Source organism: Nestor notabilis, unplaced genomic scaffold (genome assembly GCF_000696875.1).
Source record: "Nestor notabilis isolate BGI_N333 unplaced genomic scaffold, ASM69687v1 scaffold5096, whole genome shotgun sequence".
Lineage (NCBI taxonomy): Eukaryota > Metazoa > Chordata > Aves > Psittaciformes > Psittacidae > Nestor > Nestor notabilis.
The window spans coordinates 177,867-199,222 of NW_009931423.1; the positions used below are offsets into that span (position 1 = coordinate 177,867).

Here is a 21,356-nt window from a genome sequence, read left to right on the forward strand (position 1 = left end):
AAGGCTTCAGGTATCTGCTATCTTTCATTGAAGAGCCAAAGCTATTCCCAAGTGCACTCCTCAAGTCATAAGGAGGGAGAAATACACACACTTATACATATATACACACAGACTCATGTATTTAGAGCTCTATTCGGTTTGGTTGTTCATGGATGCATGTGATATTCAGATATGGGTGCATTCAGACCAAAAGTCAGGTTTTGTTGGTCTAACAAGTAGATGCAGAATAAACCTGTGGCCTGCTGCCACAGTCACCAAGACAGAACTAGTCACATGGACCAATTCCCAGACCACTGAAGCAACCCAATAGTCAATCATTTCCCGACTTGCAACGTAGGAAATTGTGGGTCAATGCCCTAAATCGTTGTAGATAATGACAGTGCTAAGAATAATCCATAGGCTTCCTCATCTTAAATACAGATCTAGATTCTTCCTGGTTTTCCCTCTAAGCATTGCTGGCAACAGCTTCCTAAGAAATTTTCAACAGCAGAAAACTATTCCAATGAAATGAAGTCTTGATTCCATTGTATAAAATTATAACAAGAGGCTATTACATGCATGCATGCTTCAGCAGAGGGTTGGAATTGAGTGTCTATCTATTTAGATTTGGCCACCTTCTCATTTTGTCTTCTAATAAGACTGCCTCCAGCAGTACAGCTTCTCCTCTAGTTAATTATAAGCAGAAAACATCCTTGTAAATACATCTACAGCTCGCAGAACTAGCTAGAGCTGAGACCTTAGTCATGCAAGCTTTAGAGCATGGCAAACCTCTAAGTCCAACAGTCCTCTCATAGAATCCCAGACTGGTTTGGGCTGGAGGGGACCTTAAAGCTCCTCTAGTTCCAACATCCTGCCACAGTCAGGGACCCCTTCCACTAGAGCAGGTTGCTCCAAGCCCCTGTGTCCACCCTGGCCTTGAACACTGCCAGGGATGGGGCAGCCACAGCTTCTCTGGGCACCCTGTGTCAGCACCTCAGCACCCTCACAGGGGAGAGCTTCTGCCTCAGAGCTCATCTCAATCTCCCCTCTGGCAGGTTAAAGCCATTCCCCTTGTCCTGTCCCTACATCCCTTGTCCCAAGCCCCTCTCCAGGTTTCCTGGAGCCCCTTTAGGCACTGGAGCTGCTCTAAGGTGTCCCCTTCAGGAGCCTTCTCTTCTCCAGTTGACCCAGCCCAGCTCTCTCAGCCTGGCTCCAGAGCAGAGCTGCTCTAGCCCTTGCAGCATCTCTGTAGCCTCTTCTGGCCTGGCTCCCACAGCTCCACATCCTTCTTGTGTTGGGGCCCTAGAGCTGGGAATAGCCCTTTGTCAGTGCAAACCCTACTTCTCAGAACAGGAGTCCAAAGCTATTTTATCACCACAGTTTTCCTGTTTCAAGCAAAAAACCAAAAAAAAAACTAAACCAAAACCAGTTGGTCATGATCCTCTCAGCTCCATCTAAAGATGCTTCACAAGGTTTTAGAAAGACATTTTAAATAGAAAAGGACAGTTTGCTGCAGGAAAAAAAGAGAAAAAAAGAACTCATAACCACAAGCCCTGCCAAATTGTTCCAAATCTGAATGAAAACTGTCTGTGAAATTCCAAATTTAAGTGTGAAAATATTTACTACAGTGTAAATTCATCATGTCTGCACAAAGCTGAGACTGGCTCAGAGCTGCACTGTGTGTTCAAAGTGTCCAATGAAAAACAACATAAGGTTTTGACTCAGGCCATGCTAATAAACAAACTAACCCTAAAATAAGCAAATACATTCAGCTTCTTCCCCTGTGTTGATCAGCAGGTGACTTAACTGTTATTAAAACACAGTAGCAAATGCTTCAAATTACTCCTGCACTGTTTAGGAATCATCTGATAAAAACAATGGGAACTACTCACATTTTTTGTAGAGACATCGAACGGTTTGGGTTGAAAAGGACCTTGAAATCATCTAGTTCCAACCCCCCCTGAATCCCCTCCCTCGACCTGCTGCTCACGCGCTGGGGGTGCACCCAGCACACCGAGGGTTCTGGGCTCAAGCGCACACTGAAGCCGGGTCATGGGGAGCTTCTCGTCACCCAACACCCCCCAGGTCCTTCTTCTCAAGCTGCTCTGGATCACTTCACCCAACCTGTAGCTGTGTCTGGGATTGCCCTGGCCCAGGTGCAGGACCTTGCACTTGGCCTTTTTGAACTTCATGAAGTTGGCATTGGCCAAAGTCTCAAGTGGTATACACAAAAGATGTAAAATCAAAGTTTATTAAGTGTTCAAGGTCAGGCTGGATGGGGCTTGGAGCAACCTGGTCTAGTGGAAGGTGTCCCTGGCCACTGCAGGGGATTGGACTAGAAGATCTTTAAGAGGTCCCTTCCAACACAAACCATTCATTGACTCTATAAAAAGAAGGAAAGTCATCAGTGCTGACCCTGAAAGTGGGCAAAGGAGAACAACAGCACGTTCTGACAAAAAGCAGCTTCAACATGCACCTTGTTGCAGAACCCTCATGACATACACCAACAGACTGACCACAGATTACCTCTAACCCCAGCAGACTCTTTCCTGTCTTCTCTGCTGCTGACACAACACAGGAGACAGCCCTGGTAGCACCAATCTGTGGAGTTCCCTAAGCCCAGCACCCCCGGAGTTGCCTTGCACCCACACACACCAAGCATCCTGCTCATCCCATCACCAAGTTGTCTAGACCCAAAACCACACCAATGCAGTATTATGCCCCTTACGGCAGCCTGCCTTCATTCCTCTCCTTCCATGTTCTTTCTACAGGATATGTGATCTATAGATGAAAGAGCAAAGGCTTTCTCCCACACAACCAGCTTCTTCTGCCAGAGAACCTCAGCCACAGGTATTTTGGGTTGCTGTAGGAACTCCAAGAACAAATAAAGTCTTCACTTTTGGTTTCCTTAGAAGCTTTCTGTTATTCTCTTCCACTCCAACCACAGATGTAGCAGTCATGGAATAAGCATACTCCTGAAAGCATGCAGCTGCCTTTTTCATCCTGTGGAGCAAAGCAATTGTTGGGCATGTAAGAGAGCTGCTTGTACCCTCGATGTTATCATGTTGTCAAGCTGCAAGTGAATTTCTTCAGCTGGAGTTTTCACTTCTTGGCAAGCACTCATGATTAAGCTGTTGTTTGGAGAGATTTTCATTTCTTTTCAGAGAGCAATTGCTCTGCTGAAGGGGCTCTTTAAGTTTGGATGATATATGTCATTCTCCTGCTGTATATCTTAAATGTCTCCTATTAAACCTGGAGGTGGCCATCCCACAGTCATTTTGAATATACCTTTACTGAGACATTAAATAACATGCAGAAGCCTCAGTGAGGCACTTAAACTCTTTCTCAGCTTTACACATCTGCTCAAGAGCTTTTCTGAACACGGTGATGTGCTGAATCAGGGATGAAATGTCCCAGTCCCTTTAGCCTTACAGAGAATACCCATACGGGCACAGGGCCAGACAGTCTGTGTTTCCAGACAAATGGAGACCCCAGCATGGTCAGAGACATGCATTGCACCCATCTTGGCATCTCCATATTTCAAAGCCATTCTAGCCCTAGACATGCTGCACATTTTCTATCAAAGCATCTTTGGATTTCTGCAAAACCTTCCAGACAAGGAAGCGTGGAAAGCCTGCCATGCAGGAGCACTGCACGCCTGAAAAATGTGGGAGTTCAGCCGTTTGGCAAGCAGGTCGTCTGGCCCTCCAAAATCCAGGAGGAAAGCATGAATACATGGATATTAGCCAAGGCAGAATTTAGACTGATTTAAGACTGTTGTACTGACAGCTCATCACTCCACACAGGATCTGTCAGTTGTACAGATTCCTCCATTTACCATGTGCTGTCCTTTCACAGGGGCCAGCAGAGCAGTTCAGCCAGGCAGGGAAACTTGGGCTGCTTCTTCAGGGATATCCAAGGAATTTTTCAGCTGAACCTCAGGTCTGTTGATGTACACACCAACTGATTATACCACTATATTATATATATCTGACAAGGTATCATTAGGAGCTAATACTCCAAAACCTGGTGTGAGACTTCCCTCTAGGGAAATAAAAGATGAGAAATCAAGTCCACCTTCTTAAGAGCAAGAAGCTCAGGATGGTTTGAGCATGGAGCTCTAGCTTTGACCACCAAAAGACTCGTTTTTCTACTTAGTACTAAATCTCCTTGCTATTCAAGCAGAACTCATGCTGTAACAACATAATGGGATGAAACAGGCTTAAAATCAGCAGAAAAATAGAAATCCACAATTCTATAATCAGCTGGAAGAAGGTCTATGCATCAACCCATTCAAGACTTCAGAAGAGGTAGAAATGGGACATGCGTGATGCACAGGTCACGTGCAGACTCTGTCTGTTGGGATGGGTTTCATACATGAGGAGGCTCTACCCAGATTTTCCAGCATGATTTTGTGCTCAAGTTAATAGTTTGGCTGCTCTGTTCTGTGCTTTTCTTCAAGAGCTTGGTCAACCTTATGTCAGTCCCTGCCTTCTGAGTACTGACTCTAGGAAAACATCAATCCAGAGTCTAAGCTCTTCCCTTCTTCCCCAGCTATTCACTATTGCACCGATCCTCACTTAAAGCTGCTGCCAGGCTTTTGGCCTGCTCCTAACCCTGCCATTGCTGCCCAACTTTCCTGTAAGCAACTGATAATACTGGAACACAAGAAATCACCATTAGCCCGACAGCAGCAGCAAGACACTGACAATTATCTGTCACCTTAGTGTCTGATTCCTATTAGCAAATTAAAGCCATCTTAACTCAATAGTGAATGCAATTTAATGCTAACAACATTAGGGGGTTTCTCTTCTTTATGGAACTGCAGGGAGGAAGAGTGCACAATTATATCCACACAGCTCCTCAGCACAGCACAGGAGCTCAGCTCCCCAGCACAGCACAGGAGCTCAGCTCCCATCTCCATCATTAATCCATGATACCAGTATATTACACATGCAGTGCTGGCTCTGGGATGCAGCGCCTGCTCCCAGGCCCCTCCTTTGGCTCTCTGTGCATTTCCAAGAGCAAACACGCTGTGACAGGAAGAGTTCAGAGCTGATGAACATCAGGTCCCAGTGGTAATCTTTCCTCAAGACAGGGCTATGGGAAACTTTACACTATGCACATATAACCCAGCTGTTAGCAGATGCTGTATGCTCTTGGCTCTGAGATGCTCTAAAAAGCCAAGAAGCCGGAACAGGTTCTTTGTGACAGACAAGGCTGTAGTGGCACATTTCTTCACACACCTCTAAGCATTGCTTGCTTTATCATTGATAATTCTTTTCATCTGTTTACTCCTCACTTCCCGCACTGTGCTGCATTATCAGACCTCCAACTGGGCTATGCCTACCTCTTTGAAAACCCACGTGAACCTTGAGGCTGTGGCCATGTGCTGTATTCCCAGAAAGCACCTTAGCTCATGCTCAATTCTTTACTATGAGGGTGCTGAGGCGCTGGCACAGGGTGCCCAGAGAAGCTGTGTCTGCTCCATCTCTGGCAGTGTTCAAGGCCAGGTTGGCCACAGGGGCTTGGAGCAACCTGGTCTAGTGGAAGGTGTCCCTGCCCGTGGCAGGGGGTTGGAGCTGGAGGAGCTTTAAGGTCCCTTCCAACACAAACCACTCCGAATTCTATGCAACACAATAACAGAAAACCTAAGTGAAAGGAGCACACCTTTGTTTACATGCTGCTCTTGTGCAGCTATTGATGCCAAGCGTGGTGCCAGTCCCCAATCTGTTTTGAAGGTACTGCTCTCCTCCAGCCGTGGGTCCTAACACCCCACATTCAACACTTGTCCCTTGGACACAACAGAGATTGCAGTGTAAAAGAAAGAAACCATATCAGAAATGTGTCGTGTGATTCAGAGTGGCAAAACAAAACCTTTCCTTTTCCTTCTCCTTTCTGTCAACATAATGTAAGGAAAGCACTTCAGCCAATTTCCCCCCCCCCCCCCTTTTTCTGTCTGCTCACAATTTTACTGACTAAGCAGTTTTGTTCCTCAATACGTTGATTCAGAACAAGGAGAGCCAATACACATACTAACACAAAGAGTGATCATAGGAGACTGAACCCATTCTAAACCCCTTCAACCTCTAACACCGGAGGCTGCCAGCCCCAGAACACACAAATATCACTGCAAACAAACAAAACCTCATTTATGCTCATACATCTCAGTATCTAGCAATTAGGTATTTGTGCCTTAGTGGACTGGCTTCAGGTCACACCTAACACTGCAGACAACAGCACACTGGTTATATTAGGAAGATGAGCAATTTCAAAGCCACCTTAACAAAGTCCCACAGGCTTTGCTATTGCATTTAGTGCTGTACCAAGGTAGGCGTGACAGTCACATTAGGGAAGCCAAGAGCATAACCTCACAGGAAATCAGAATCATGAGCAAATGGACAGCAAAAAGCCACTTAATCACTTTTAAGCCATAACTGACAGGTTTAAGTAGTGCTTGAAGAGTGGGAGGGGAGAGAAGTAGAGAGTGGCTCTTGAGCCTGGGAGGAATCTCACAAGCAAGCAGCAAGCCAAGAGGAACCTTAATCCAAGTCTCTAAGATGAAGGGATGCTGCTTTGTGTTATTTATTCCCCTTCTGCTTTATGTTGTGCATTCGCCTGCACCCTTCCCTCTACCTTTCTGGAGTGTTTTGCACATGAAACCATCTCATGGTCCAGGCAGCCAGTGCTACTCACATCCCACCGCCTCCTGTGAACATCACCTTTAATTCCTCAACTCATATTTGCAACTGATGAAGACTGAGTGTTGGTGGTTTCATCTTTATAGATAAATGCTCCCAGAAAGACATTGTGAGCTCAAACAACTATGTCAAACATCCTCTTCTGCAAGCTCCAACAAATCCACCATCTCACCAACAAAACTACCTCTGGGTTGTGCTGGAAATGGAACAACAATTACTTCCAAACTTTCCATTGCTGTATCTTTATAGGAAACAAGAAATTCAAAGACACAAAGGGGAATGAAAAATAGCAAGTGAATCATAAGCTATTCTAAATTCATAGAGGGTAAAGTTCTAGGTGGGATCCAATTTTGGGTAGATTTACATTTTATTTGAACTGTTCATTCCTACTTACAAGCATATTAGGTTAGGCCCAGTCCACAGTCTTGAAATACCCACTGGACACTAATATTTGTCAGTAGAAAATAGAAGAAACATGAAAATCTCTTGCCATTAAGATCAAAAGAGAATGAGTGTATACTCTGACATTTCTCCTTTCCTGCAAGGAGTCCCTGTTTTGCAAAGCAAATTCCACCATGTAGCTTTGAACTCCTGTAGAGAAAAGATAAAAGGTGAAAACCCAGCTCTTTGAAAGTCAGCATCAAGACTTCTGCCAGCTTCAGATGAATCACGTTTGACCTATGGTTTTCTGTAGGAGAGCTGGGACCACAAACCACACTCCTCAGCTCCTTGGGAGCTCATCATGCACCTCCACTGCAAAGGCATGATTACACCTCATGGAGGGGTATATACCAGCTAGTTCACACAGTGCTGACTGTGTAATGAGTGCAGCAAAGAGCTCAAAACCCTTCCTAATCCACTGAGTATACAATGGAAAGCATTGGGCTCCAAGCTAACCACAGCTACAGCGCTAGGTCCACCTTAGCTATTCCGTTGAAGGCTACACCAATGCACCTCCTCTCTGGTTACAGGCTTTGTAATGAATTCTATTTAGTAGAGTAAAAGAATTCTTTTAATTGGGGAATTCATGGGCAGGTACAAGACTTTTCAGGTTTTTCTTACTTTGCAGAACAAGGTGAGCTTCCCATGGCAATCGGAATCCAAGGCAGGAGAGTGATTCATGACAGACAATAAGGTTCTTGCATGGGAAAGACTGGGAATTACTGCTATAGAAGAGGAAACCAGGAGTTATACTATTGCCTTTTTAAGACACCTCCAAATAACCTCTATTAGCTATATGCAATAGAAGAATGAATCACTGTCATTCACAAACATTAAGCATAATTAAACATAAACTAGATCTGGAGGAAGATCTGGACCGATGGTAATATTTAATGTATTAAAAGACTTCATAGGGAAATAATGAATAAATTTACATAGTGGGCACAAGAAATAACCTGATCACCTCTTATCACTTACCTCAGTAACACACAAGGTGGACACAGCAACCTGTTCTGTCTCACATCACTCCCAGTATGATGCTCCAGGTGAACACTACTGACCACAGAAAGTGCCTACCCTGAGCAACAGAACCCAGAGCAGAGCCTGTGCCAGCACCACCAGACCAGGACACAGAATGGTTCCATCAGCCTGGTGCAGGGCCTGGTCCACACTGGTGAGAGGCACAGCTCCTGACAATGAACCAGCCTGGGGCTAAACCAGTCCCAGCTGCAAGAAAAGAAGTCAGGTTTGCTACTTTAGGGCATGCTGTATTGAGCAGCATTGCTTCCCACAGTGAGCTGGTGCTGTAGGCAGGTTTTTTCCCCCTAATTTCACAGTCCAAAAGATACTCTGCCTGTACCTTCAGGGATCTCTGATCAGCCTGCACCAAGTCCTCCCACAGAGGAAAGCAGTTTAGTTACTCTATTTTCATGCATTCCCAGATCACATTGAAGCCTTTTATTAACAGGAGGTAAATGCACTCCATTTGCTGAAGGAAAAGGTTTTTCTCTGTCCTCAGGACACAGCAACCTTCCCAAATCACTTGTTGCTGCTTGGACCTTTTCTGAGTAGAAGGAGTTCCACAGCTGACAAATCTGCAGCTTCATGAAGAATTTGTTTGCAGCGATTGTTCTGATGCCGTTGTGCTGCTGATTCAGGAAAGAGGTTTCCCCAGCTGATTCTTAAAGCATTTTACCCCATTGATGATTCAGTCTTTTTCCTTCAAGCACAAACCTCCTTCCAGATAAAGTGCTGTTAGAAAGCTTGCATTGGCCCCAATTAAACTGCAACTCTGGGAAACTATAAACAGTGGATCAGCAAGGAAAAATCAGGGTGAAAATTGTGAGTTTGCATTCTCCCTGCCCTCCCAGTTCCTCAGTTTATCACAGGAGGAGGAGTGAATATTTGCAAGGTTGATTTCTTATTGCAAAGTCTAGCTTTTGGTGCTATTTTTCTCTAAGTCTGCAGGAAGGCTGCACCTGGACCACATATAAATTCATCTCAGTCCTTTGGAAAGGACTGAATAACCCTTCACAACAAACCTCTCCCTCTGAAAAGACCTGAGCCAAACCACCAAACTCAGACCCAAGCTCCCTCTTCCCTGAGCATCACTTTACACCAAACTCTTCAGCTTGCCTGAAGTCATCACAAACCAACTTTTCAGTCTCAAAGGTGCTTTCAGGACAGAGCAAACTCTCTCCCTTAGTTAAATGAATGCTGAACTAGCAAAGCACAGCCTCATCCTGCGACTGACCCCAGCCATCACCACTGCAAACCAAAAACCCTAGCTTTTCTGAACACCCCACAGCAAATGCAGTAGCAGGAAAAGAGGAGCAATAACAAAGCCCTATCGATGCAGAGCAATCAATCAATCACCATTCTGCAGAAGGAAATGAATGGCCCATTAAGGAAACAGTCGTAACCTCAACTTCCCTCTAATGGGTCTCAGTCCTAGACTAGCTGGCATCAAAGGGATTTGAGCCCTAAGAATGGACCCCGTGTGGGCTGGCTGCTTTAACAGCAGAAAGGGAGAGTAGCACACGCAAGGCAAGAAACCTACCCCAGCTGAACCCAGCACAAAGGGAGGGGTGAAGGAGGGGCTCTGCTAAGCCTGAGGAGCAGCAGCTTTCCCTGTTTTCTAGTTAGTTAGTGGGAGAAAAAGCACAAGTCTCTTTTCTTACTAACTCATAATCACAGCTTACATAGACCATATCTTTCCTCTTGTGGTCCTGTAGCCTTTTGCAAACCTTAATTAAGCAAAACACTGAAACCAAGTTCACAGTTCAGCTCCAATGAGTGTTCTGCATCAGGGGACTGCTGGTTTCCTTGAGGAAAGCTGGGGCTGGCAGGGAAACTAGCTCACCAGTGCAAAAATATTCCTGCCCCACTCCAAATGGTGATCAAAACTCCCTGAACAAGTAATAACCTAACACTCACCAGTTGTCTGAGCCTAAATGTGCTGGCTTACTAAGGTCCACAAACCAAGGAGAAGGACCTTGACACATGTTCACTTACCCCACCATTCACGTTCTGGATGGAAGAGGCAACACCTTCCAGCTTCTTCGCGTATCAACCCAGTATAGGTGCAGTTGGGATCCAGCTGATTCAGGCAGCATTACTGTGCAGCTGTAAATTGGTGCTGGATGGACAGACTGGTCGCACTGCTGTTAGCTCTGCATAGTCTGCACCCACTAACATCCACCACACTGGATTTTCAGTCATCGCTGCAGCCTGGTTTGGGCTTTTGTTTCGTTTCTAGATTTGGTGAAGTCAGAGCAGGCACAGAAGAAACCAAGACAAAAGCCAAGTGACCAGAAAACAGCAGAAAACCAAAGCTGTGAAAAACTTAAGAGCTGCACAGAGTGGATCTTCTGCACCCATATCTTTCCTCAGCTACTGACCTGCAAAAGCACAGAGTGGATCTTCTGCACCCATATCTTTCCTCAGCTACTGACCTGCAAAAGCACATTCAGCCCCTCAGCAAGTGGAGCAGCATTGGGAGGGGGAGGTGGTGGGTGTTGAAAGAGAGGGAGAAAGAACAACGACACAGAATGCAGGACAGGGTTGAAGGAAATGGGACAGAGACACTGCTGGCACTAGTTACATGGACACTGTCTGCCCAGTGATCCTGAAAGGACCTGTCTGGAACACCTGAAGATCTACCTGACAGGAGGATGGAGCCAGGAGGGGGCTGGTCTCTGCTCCCAAGGAACAAGGGATGGGACAAGAGAAAACGACCTCAAGCTGCACCAGGGCAGGTTTAGATGGAGCTGAGGAACAATTCCTTCGCCAGAGGGTGCTCAGGCATTGGAACAGGCTGCCCAGGGCAGTGCTGGAGTGACCGTCCCTGCAAGTGTTCACAGCCTGTGTAGCCGAGGCCTCAGTGCCAGGGGTTAGTGGTGGCCTTGGCACTGCTGGGAACAGTTGGACTGGATGATCTTAAAAGTCCTTTCCAACCTGGTTAATTCTATGGCAACACACACACCACTCACTCCCCACCCCTCAAGCAGACTGTCCAGAGACCCCCGTTTCTGACAGACACATGAACCCACCAAGCATTAAAACCCAAGCTGGGGTCTCAGACAATGCCTGACATTATATATAACAAATACTCAGCTACATCTCATCCAGACGTCTGTTTCCAATCAGATTAACAGGTATCTAGAATGATACTATAATAGTTTTCAAAGCAACCCCCAAAATCAATACCCCAATAGTAGCTCTGGTTTTTTGCATGTGGTACAAAAGGCAGTTTGGAAGAAGATGACCTAATACATCACATATTGATTAATCAATTCCAGTCAGGATGCTAATGGGCTTTTCTTACAACAGTTGGCATTAGATGGAAAGAGAAGGATTGTTGAATGAGAATGGAAGAAACTGGTTGCGTGATGAAGTTTCAGGATCAGGGAAGGGCATGCAGTGAGGAAACAGGCCCTTCTTGAGATTGTTCTAACTGGGCAGAGACTGGAAAGAAATGGGGAAACCAGGGGAGAAATGGATAAGGTATTAAATCAGATATATTGGCTTCAAACACAGCAAAATTGTACCTTGCAATTTGCTGTGGCTGATATTAACAATACTCTCCTGTTGCTACAGAAACCCTAACAGGAAGGTCTGTGGAAAAGCCCAGCATGTGTCTAGAGTCTATAATGAAGTAGTCTGGACAACTTGTAGTCCTAATGGCCATAGAACTGGTCTGGAGGCATTATTGATGCCTGCCTTAGTTATTTTCCCACATTGGCTCTTCTGGCTAGACAACATGGTGTAATTCAGATCATCTGTGCTCAGCTGTCAGATTGTCCTTCCTTCTACAGTCAATACAAAGAAGCAGCCAGTGTAGTTATACATTGCTGCCTGTCATCACTTGCTCTCTCTCCTTCCTGCTCCATACCTGATAAAGTCCTTTACTACTATAGAAAATGGAAGTACAAACAAGCTGGACCATCCTGCATACCCAAACCACAGCACTTTACACCCACTGTAGGAACACGTTAAGATCTAAGCAAATCACAAAGCTGGGGAGAACAGGTCTGCAACAGACACACAGGTCCCTTATTGGTCCCAAAGAGCAGCTCTTACACTTGTGAGAAGAATGGTACAGATGCTGGAACCCAGCTGAAGGGCTCTATTCCCAACCTGTTACAAGGTTTAGGCGCTTGCCTCTCAAGACAGGACACCTCAAATGTGTAGGTACACATTATAGACACAGATGAGTGCATTGCACTGCCTGAAAGCCAGCAGAGTCGTTTAGTTGTTGCTAACTGGGTGAGGCTGCTCTACTCTTTCGTATTTCCAATTGTAAAACTGAAAATAGCAAAACTGACCAGGAGATTTTGACCTTGAGTGGCTGTGATAGGCACAGTCCTGGCTGGCAGGAGGCATAGCCAGCAAAGACCTTAAGTGAGCAAATTCAGCCTGGTGTATCTTCTCTACAGCCAACAGTCATATCGGGTGTGCAGGTGACTGATAGCACTTTGTAAAGCTGTACTGGAGTTGCCAAAACTACTACTGGATCTCAGTGCTAACATCCAGCTCATGCTGTTTACTGGTGTAGATTGCAAGTTGGATCACAAAGGCTATACTCAGTCAACCTCTAGGTACAGAACACCATCAATGAATCACTACTTTTGACACCCTATAGTGTGCAATTTGGTAACTGGTTATTCTATGGGGCATCATGAGAACATGCTCCTACTTACCCACCCTACAGCAGAGCACAGTAGCATCTTGGAGTGACACACATTAGTTCTTACACATGGCAACACCACACTGCCGCAAGACATCATATTGCAGGTAAGCAAGTCTGCAGCCTCAAACCACAATAGTTTGAGTAGGCTCCTACAGGACCTACAGAACAATCCTGAAGAAAAAAGGATAAATCCTCCCAAAAAGCAGGATAAGGTGCTTATCAATAGGGGGAAAAAGCACAAATTAAGCTTCTTTTTTCCAGAACAAACTTTTAGGAACAGCCACAACACATCACAGCACCCAGCAGTGGACTCACGTTGTAGAGGATGTCAGTCCATCCCTCCATGGTGATGCACTGGAAGACGGTGAGCACAGCAAAGAGGATATTGTCAAAGTTGGTGATGCCGTAATTGGGCCCTTGCCAGTACTCCCTGCAGGTGGTTCCACTCTCACACTGCCTGGCAGGAGGCTCCTCTCCACAAGGGAAATCTCCCACCTCATCACCTGCAGAGAACAACAAAGGAGGGAAAAGTTACCAGCTGAAGCCAGTCAAGCAGCTGATGCTGCTGCATCCTGCTTGCACCAATGCCTGAGCGGAGTTCAGGCTTCCTTGTGCCACTGCGGGCATGCAAAAGACATTAAACCCATGTAATCACTTTTATACTGCTATAAGGGATGATTCCAGGGCAGGGTGGAGCAGAGCCATCCCTGAAGTACCCATAATTTATAGTTTGTCCCAGTGTTCAGTCATGTCATATATAAGAAATGCCACAGAAAAACCCCAGTGTGGTAAAAACAAGGGCTTGGTAATGGTGCATACTTCAAACACTGTAAGACAAAAAGACATCCTCATACAGCACAGTTCAGTGCTAAATATCAACCCTATGACATTAAAGCAGAAGGGCAAATTCTACACCAGTGGCTTAAGCAAGAGCTGCTTGTGGATAGCCCCAAAATTGCCCAGATGATAGACCACAGCAGTCTGTGAGGTGGACTAAGAGCTCCAGCTTCTTTGCAAGCTTCGTATTTCTGCACCAAAAGGGCAAACTGTAGGTAGATGTCAGGGAAAGCATCCAGCCATCAGCTTGTCTGCAGCAGGGATGGACTTTCCCTGATGAATTTCACTTCAGGCCCAGAGAAGGAACAGGAGGATGAGTCTGTCATAGTTAAGGACCACAGGGGATGGCCAGAATGGTGGCCAGTGTCTTCCAGACTCAGCTGTGAAGTGTTGCAGCCCTCCAGAGATGCTGAGAGCACCAACACAGAGCAGTTTCGAAAACTAAAGTGCTGGGGTTTTCAAAGTAAATAAATATACTAAGTAATACTGCTATTTACAGAGAGATGCAATTCAGGAAATACTAAAGGGGTATAAAAGTGATATGTTATGGTAGCAGAGCAGCAAACTGCACAGAATCAGATTCACCAGGGGAAAACAAGATCAGCACTAACAATAATTAGGAATAATCATTCCATAGAGCAAAGCCTGCAGGGGGAAAACAAGACTGGCACTGTGGCTCCAGGAGATATATATACACATATATATATATATGTGTGTGTGTGTGTATATATATTTATATGCGTATATGTATATATGTATGTGTGTGTGTATATATATATATGTGTATATATATACGTATGTATGTGTGTATATATGTATGTGTGTGTATATATATGTGTGTATATATATGTGTGTATATATATATGTGTATATATATGTATGTGACCTGTTTTCCTGTTGACTCAACACTTGAAGGCAGGGCATCTCTCTCCAGCTCCCATATGGGCCACCACAGGTTTTCACAAGGGCTTAGTGACACAAGCAAAAAGAGAATACCAAATCTGACACTTGTAGACTATTTGTGAGTGTGTCTTAAAATAGGATCCAGTTTTATCTCTGTTTGGCCTTTTATTGCCAGGCAATGCTCTAAAAATGCAATGCACCTCTACTACGAAGGTCTCTTCTTTTTAAGAGGGAGATCAGAAATGGTCCCTACTCCCATGGCTGGGAAAGACAGAGAAAAAGGGGAGTCTCAAGGTAAAATGGGAAACAAATGTGATGCCCTCCTCCCTTGGAATGGCTTTGGGGCGCTTGGGTTGTGTTAGTTGCAGAGGGTGGCTCTTCCAGTGTCAGAAGAACAGGTCAGCACAGAGGATGCAGGGAGGGGAAAAACAAGTCAGGCATGCACTGGAACATGCACTGCCATTAATTTTTACCCATTTTTCATTAAAATAGATGAATGATTCCACTAGCTCAGAACAGCCTGGCAGGCTGAGTGGCAACGGCCTCGTATAACCCTTTTGCTGTGTTCTGATCCCCAGCATCCCTCTCTGTTGTGGTTTATTACTGACCTACCCAAGGCTACTGGATTAGCAGGACTGTAGCAACATTTGCTTTTGACACCTCTATTCTGTTGCATTCACAATGCGCTGAAGGAACAGCTGGTACCTCTCATGTGGCTCCTGATTCCAGGAAAAATCCCAGGAGTTTGCTCACTCTGGGGATTTGGAACAGACACAAGCATGAACGGCTTCTCCTCCACCAATTTGCTACCCTCTGACAGAGGCATCATTTAATGAGGTTCACATTTCCACACTCAAGCCAGTCTTTGGGGCCCGTGGTATCAGGCCTCGGCTTGTTAATGCACCTCTTCGGAGATGATGAGCACTTAGGTTTTAAAAGGCTGCTGATGGCTTTGTGGGATGCTCTGCTGCTCTGCTCACAAGGGACCACAGCGCCAGGAAACCTCACCACTCTCTGCCTTTCCAGAAACACCATCACGCCATTTCCCGCCGAGCAGGAGGCATCGACGCCCATCATTCATCCAACAACCAGCTCATAGCCCTTGGGAAAAGCAGGGGCCAGTGTCTGCACATGCTGGTACCTTCCCCCACTTCCTGGTGAGTGGATTCAGGGGGAGGTAAGACCCTGTATCCTTCCATTGAGATGCTGGGTGCTGTAATGCAGAGATATGCAACACATACAACAGTTTCTCAGCTGACTTCCTAGCTGGAAACCACCCAGCAAACAAGAGTCACTTACACATGACAAAAATCTGCTCTCAGTCCCCAAGCCTTGCCCCTTGCACAGAGACCTCTCAGTCATTGCTGATACCAGAGTGTTGTCTGCAGACAACACAGCTTTGGGGTTTATTTCCTGCTTTTATGTTAACTATTTCCTGGGGGGAGTGAAAAATAATCCCTCTTCTCTTTAGGGAAATGGCAAAATCCAGCCCGTAAATCCCACTGGCCATAAAAGCCTCAGAGCTCAGCCTACAGCCACTACCTGCAAACAAAGGGCACAGAAAAATCACCCACCTTAGTTGCAGTTTAACACACCTGAAAATGCTTCTAGAAAATGTAAACCTGCTCATAACTGCTTTCTCCCTGCCAAGAACACTTCTGCCTCCTACACACCTATATTGTTACTGTTGTTACTCCTCTGTCATTGTTGCATAGCCCCAGAGATCCTGCAGTGGGTTGATACTTGTTCTGCTTGGCATGAACACACCCCCCACACACACAAAAAGATAGTTGTCTCCTACAAATCCAGTCCAAAACTTCATTTCTTCCAGGAATGATAGAATCCCAGACTGGTTTGTGTTGGAAGGGCCCTTAAAGCTCACCCAGTTCCAACCCCTGCCATGGGCAGGGACACCTTCCACTAGAGCAGGTTGCTCCTAGTCCCATCCAACCGAATCACACAATCTGACTGTCCTTCACAAGCTGCATTATGCTTTTCTAACTAACATAGGAACAGAAGCAAGGAAATATTCTCACCCTGCTTTTGTAAAGCTCTGTGTGAAGGGAATCTATTAAACCGCTTCCATGTTGTTGTTAGAAAGCACTGTGAAGGGTGCCCAGAGATTTGGCAGGGTTGTGTTTTTATTACCATTTGAATGCATAGAAATAAGTCAATATTAAGACCTATTAGTGATAATCACTGAAAATACAAGACTGTGTTTAAAGACAGTCAATTGTACCTTAAACTGAAATCTTTTGGAGACAAGAACAATGTTTTCAGCTGTGGATAGCCCAGATAACCGACACGTATTAGCACTACTATAAAAGAATATTTAAAGATTTGAGGAATTATATGGTAAATTGGCTTTTTTGGTTTTAAATTGGCATGAGTTCTGTGACATGGCAGCCAGTCCCAGCCCAGGGTCTTGGGGCATCATTCCTCTACACCTCCATCTTCTTGGGGTTTATCCCTCATTCACAAGCAGACACATCATTTACTCTGCAGTGACCAATTTCTCTTATCTTTCTCTTTTTGAAGGACATTTTTATCCTTTCTCCATGAAAAGGCTTCTTGCTTTCCATCTGTTGTCTTTCCGGTTGCTCCCAGTCTTTCCAGTCTTACTATTTCACACCAAAGTTCTCATACCCATGCAACATGCCCTAGAAACCTTGCAAGGAAGTTCAATGTTCAGCAGCTGATCATGGAGATAAACCCAATGAAAATGTAAACAGACCAATGAATCCAAAAAACTGGGCCAAAAAATCCTTAAACAAGCTGGAACAACAGGAATTTGGTTCTGTATTTGTATCACAGATAATTTCTACCATGAAAGGAAGCCCTAAGCACCTTCATCTCAGTCTTGAGTAGGCTGAAACCCACTCAGGGGTGCCATGGTGGTATAGAAGAGAGGAGAATCTGTTCAGTACATGTAGGGTGAGCACAAAAATCTGTTAAATCTTGGAGTAGGTGGGTAAGGAGGGAGAGAATGCAGTGAATGTGGAAAAAGGAAAAGCAACGTAAGAACAGGGCAGAAAGCATCTCGATGAGATGAAGGGGACTGTAAGCATCATGACAATGTGCTGGGAGGGGAGGGAAGCTCAAAGCTCACCTGTCTCATTAGAGAAGCAGGTTTTATGGAACTTCCCCATGTAAAACTCCAGCCCGATGATGGCAAACATCACAATGGCAAAGAAGAGGAGCAGCCCAATCTGAAGCAAGGGCACCATCGCCTTCATGATGGACTTGAGGACAACCTGCAAGCCTGTGGGGACAAGGAAAAACAGGTAATCAGTGAGGGAAGGAAAACAAGAGCTTGGGAGTGGGGTGAGGTAGGAGAGAGGAGCTGTCTAAGGGGAAATTTAGGATTGGCAATACTAAGCAAAGCTGCTTTTCCCAGGTGCTTTGAAAAAGATGCAACAGCCATAATGCACGTAAGATGTGAGAGAAACAATCAGGAGACTTATCTTTTTCTGACCTCTTTTCTTCAGGTTGCAGATTCATAGAACCATGGAATGGTTTGGGTTGGAAGGTAGCTAAAGCTCATCCAGTCCCAACCCCCTGCCATGGGCAGGGACACCTTCCACTAGAACAGGTTGCTCCAAGCCCCTGTGTCCAACCTGGCCTTGAACACTGCCAGGGATGGGGCAGCCACGGCTTCGCTGGGCAACCCATGTCAGCACATCAGCACCCTCACAGGGAAGGAGATTCAAATTAGAGATGAGATTTGAAGGTCTCTTAAGCCTCAGAGATGCAAAAAGGACTTTTCCTGAAGCCAGTGAAGTCCCAAGGCTCAGCCTGGAGTGGGACCAGGTCTGTAAGGCAGACCCTGCAGCAGGTGGGGGCGCTCCCCCCATGCCAGGGAGGGCAGGGAGCACTGAGCTGCACTGGAGCTCTCTCCTGCAGTGACACACAGAATAGCCATGATGCTGCTGTGCCTTGTCACAGCCTGACTCTGGAGAAACACAATCCTGTCTCCCAGGCTATCCATCCATAGCTTTTCACTGGCATTAAAACTCATTTTCAGTTAAATCCAGGGGAGATAAGGCTAGAGGTGGACGTTTCAGATAACATCAAACAGACACACATAACGAAAAACCTTCAGTGATAAGCAGCAGCTGAAATATCCCTTAGTGACCTGTCCTAAGGTGTGGAGAATAAAGGATCATCATTGTCTTGCTATCTGTACAGCACCACTGAGGTCAATCCAGGCACATGTAGGAAAAAATTCTAAAGATCTGTTGGACAGGAAGAATACTGAGAGTGTAGAAGAAAAGCAAATAAGATGCTTGTGCTGCTTCCACAGCATCACGAAAAAACAGGAGAGCTCTCTGGGAAAATACTGTGGTGGTTCAGGAAACATCACTGGGTAGGAGAGCACATCACCCTGAGGGGAATATGTAACCCATACCAGGACAGGGACACCCCTGAAGGGCCACCTTACTTCTCTGATGTCCTGTCACTACCACAGCACTGTAGTGCCTTGCACAAGCAAAAAGTCCATGAAAAAACAGCCAGAAGCATCTCTTTATTAGAGATCCTGTTATTAAATGACCCTTTCCCAAGGCTAGCCAAGGACCAATCCTGCTTGGAATTCAGATTCAATCCCTGCCCATGAAAAGGATGCTGAATTCAGGAAATTTGGGTGCTGTTATTGCAAAGTATAACCCTTTGCTGGATTTCTACAGCACCAACATTTCAGTCCTGAAGCAGCCAGTGCAGGGGCAGAGCTGATGGAGGAGAGGGGGCAGCCTGGCTGCCAAGGGGTTAATAGAAAGAGGAGCAGAGCGTCCCATAGAGCAGCGGTTCCCTTTCACTGGCTCTTGCTGCAGGGAAAAACCAATCTGTTCCACGTTCAGAAATGAAATGCCCTCAGAGTGACTGGTGAAGAGTGACAAATAAAAGGGTAGTAAGCAATGGGGCTGGGACTCCAATGGCTTCAGGGCATCAGCAAGGCATGATGCAGCTCCTCACTGGAGCATTCAGACCCTTCATGTTAACAAGTACTATATATCAAGTTGCTCACTGAGTAGGCAAGACCAAGTCCTATCCGCTCTTTGCCTGTCTTATTAAAGGGGTAAAATCCTCAGTGCAAGATGCTCGGCTGGTAAAAACTGTCAGAAGATTCAAGCTCAGGGGCCTGAAAGCTGCAGAATTTGGGTCTCAGATCTTCACAGCCCAAAGAATTAATTCAACCCCAAAAGGCAAAGGAGTCCTAGGACAAATCCTTGCAGCTCACCTGTGAGTTTGGAAGCACAGTGCTGAAATCAGCTGGCTGTATGCGAAATGAAATGATAGGAAATCAGAACATAGCAGGGGCAAGAGCCACAGACCATGGGGAAGCAGGGGAAGGAAATATTGCTGAGAAAAGCATGTAACACCCCAAAAGCCCCTGTGCCTGTAAGACACTCACTTGGGATTCCCGACACGAGCTTCAGGGGTCGCAACACTCGGACAGCTCGCAGGGTCCGCAGGTCAAAATCAGTCCCAGCAGTTGCTAGAATCCTAATTGCAAAAGAGGAGAGAGGGGGAAAATTGTCGTTAAATACAAACTCTTTTTTCCAAAGCATGGATAAGTCGTGAGTAAAACCAGGAAACACTCCAGCTGCTTTAAACCGGTGATCACGCTGCAGATTGTGTCCACTGAAAACCATCAATTCACATGCTCTTCCAGAGCTGCTGAGCCTTGCTCAGACTATTAAAATCCCTGCTTGATATGAGGCCATTTATACACAGAGAGCAGGCCTGGCTCAGGCCATTAAAGAGCCGCACCCTGTGCTTATAGAAAAGCATACACCGTTTTCAGAAGGAAATAAACCCCTCAGTTATGCTAGAAATAAGCTTTTCCCTATAATGAATTCAGAAATCCCTCGAGTACTGATGTCTGGCGTTTCCTAATATCTGAAGCAGTTTCTAGTTACACAATTTACTCTCTGTGTGCAACATCAATTTTTGTTCAGAGCAGCTTATTTGAGGAGAATATCCAGAGAGCAGGGAGCAAGTGTTTCCTCTGATCTGCTGCAGTAACTCTGGTTAGAAATATAGCCCCAAAACAGAACGATTCTTCAAAATGTTAAGTGCTTTGCACTGAAAATGAAATGGCTTCATTGTTTTAGGGCACAGCAAAGGAGGAAATATTGTCACACAAGTCACAATGATGGAAACTCCTTAAGTAAAGACCCTGCCAGGCACAGTACCCCACAGAAAGCAAGGCAAAACCACCTTCATTAATTACTGCACTTCCTATGATGCTTCAACAAAAGTATTCTTGATTTAAAACAGAGCTCCCCGAACACTAACACAGTCCACAGCAAAAGGCCTCTCACCAGCTCTCCATCAACTGCACTATTTAAAGTGATTATAAGCAACTGCCATGAGGTTTTGCCAGATTTGTCCACAGGCTGTTCTATGAAGGTGGAAGTGGCTGAGCACCCAGCACACCAGTGGGGTCTGACAGCCCCAGCCACCTGGTACCCAGCATACGAGATGCCACCACTTTGTTAACTACAGCTGCTGAAAGTACTGCCTGGGGGGACCCAGCCTTGATCATAGTCTGACACTTTGCCAACCCTTCCCCAAGAGCTACTGCAGCAAGAGAGACCTGGAAACCTGGTGGGAAAGTGGGATTCCAGAGCTGCCATGGGCAGAGCTAGAGGGAGGATGCCAGGCTTGGGCAATGAATCCCACGTAGTTCCGTGGGGATTAAGCAGCCAGCACATTATGTGTCCCATACTGGAGCAGAGAGATGCTCTGAGAAGTGCAGAGCACCCGCAGTGTGCACCCACAATGTATCTGCACCTACCCAG

At 45.8% G+C, this 21,356-nt stretch overlaps 1 protein-coding gene across 1 annotated transcript in view; it reads right to left on the reverse strand.

Annotated features, from left to right (window-relative positions):
- LOC104406789 (voltage-dependent N-type calcium channel subunit alpha-1B-like) overlaps nt 1–21,356 on the reverse strand; it is a gene marked incomplete at its 5' end in the record, with an annotated part of 286,797 nt that overhangs the window by 169,271 nt on the left and 96,170 nt on the right. Inside the window, 3 exon segments of the mRNA XM_010015879.1 lie at nt 13,129–13,316; nt 17,663–17,815; nt 19,964–20,055. Coding sequence (XP_010014181.1) covers nt 13,129–13,316; nt 17,663–17,815; nt 19,964–20,055 — 433 coding nt within the window.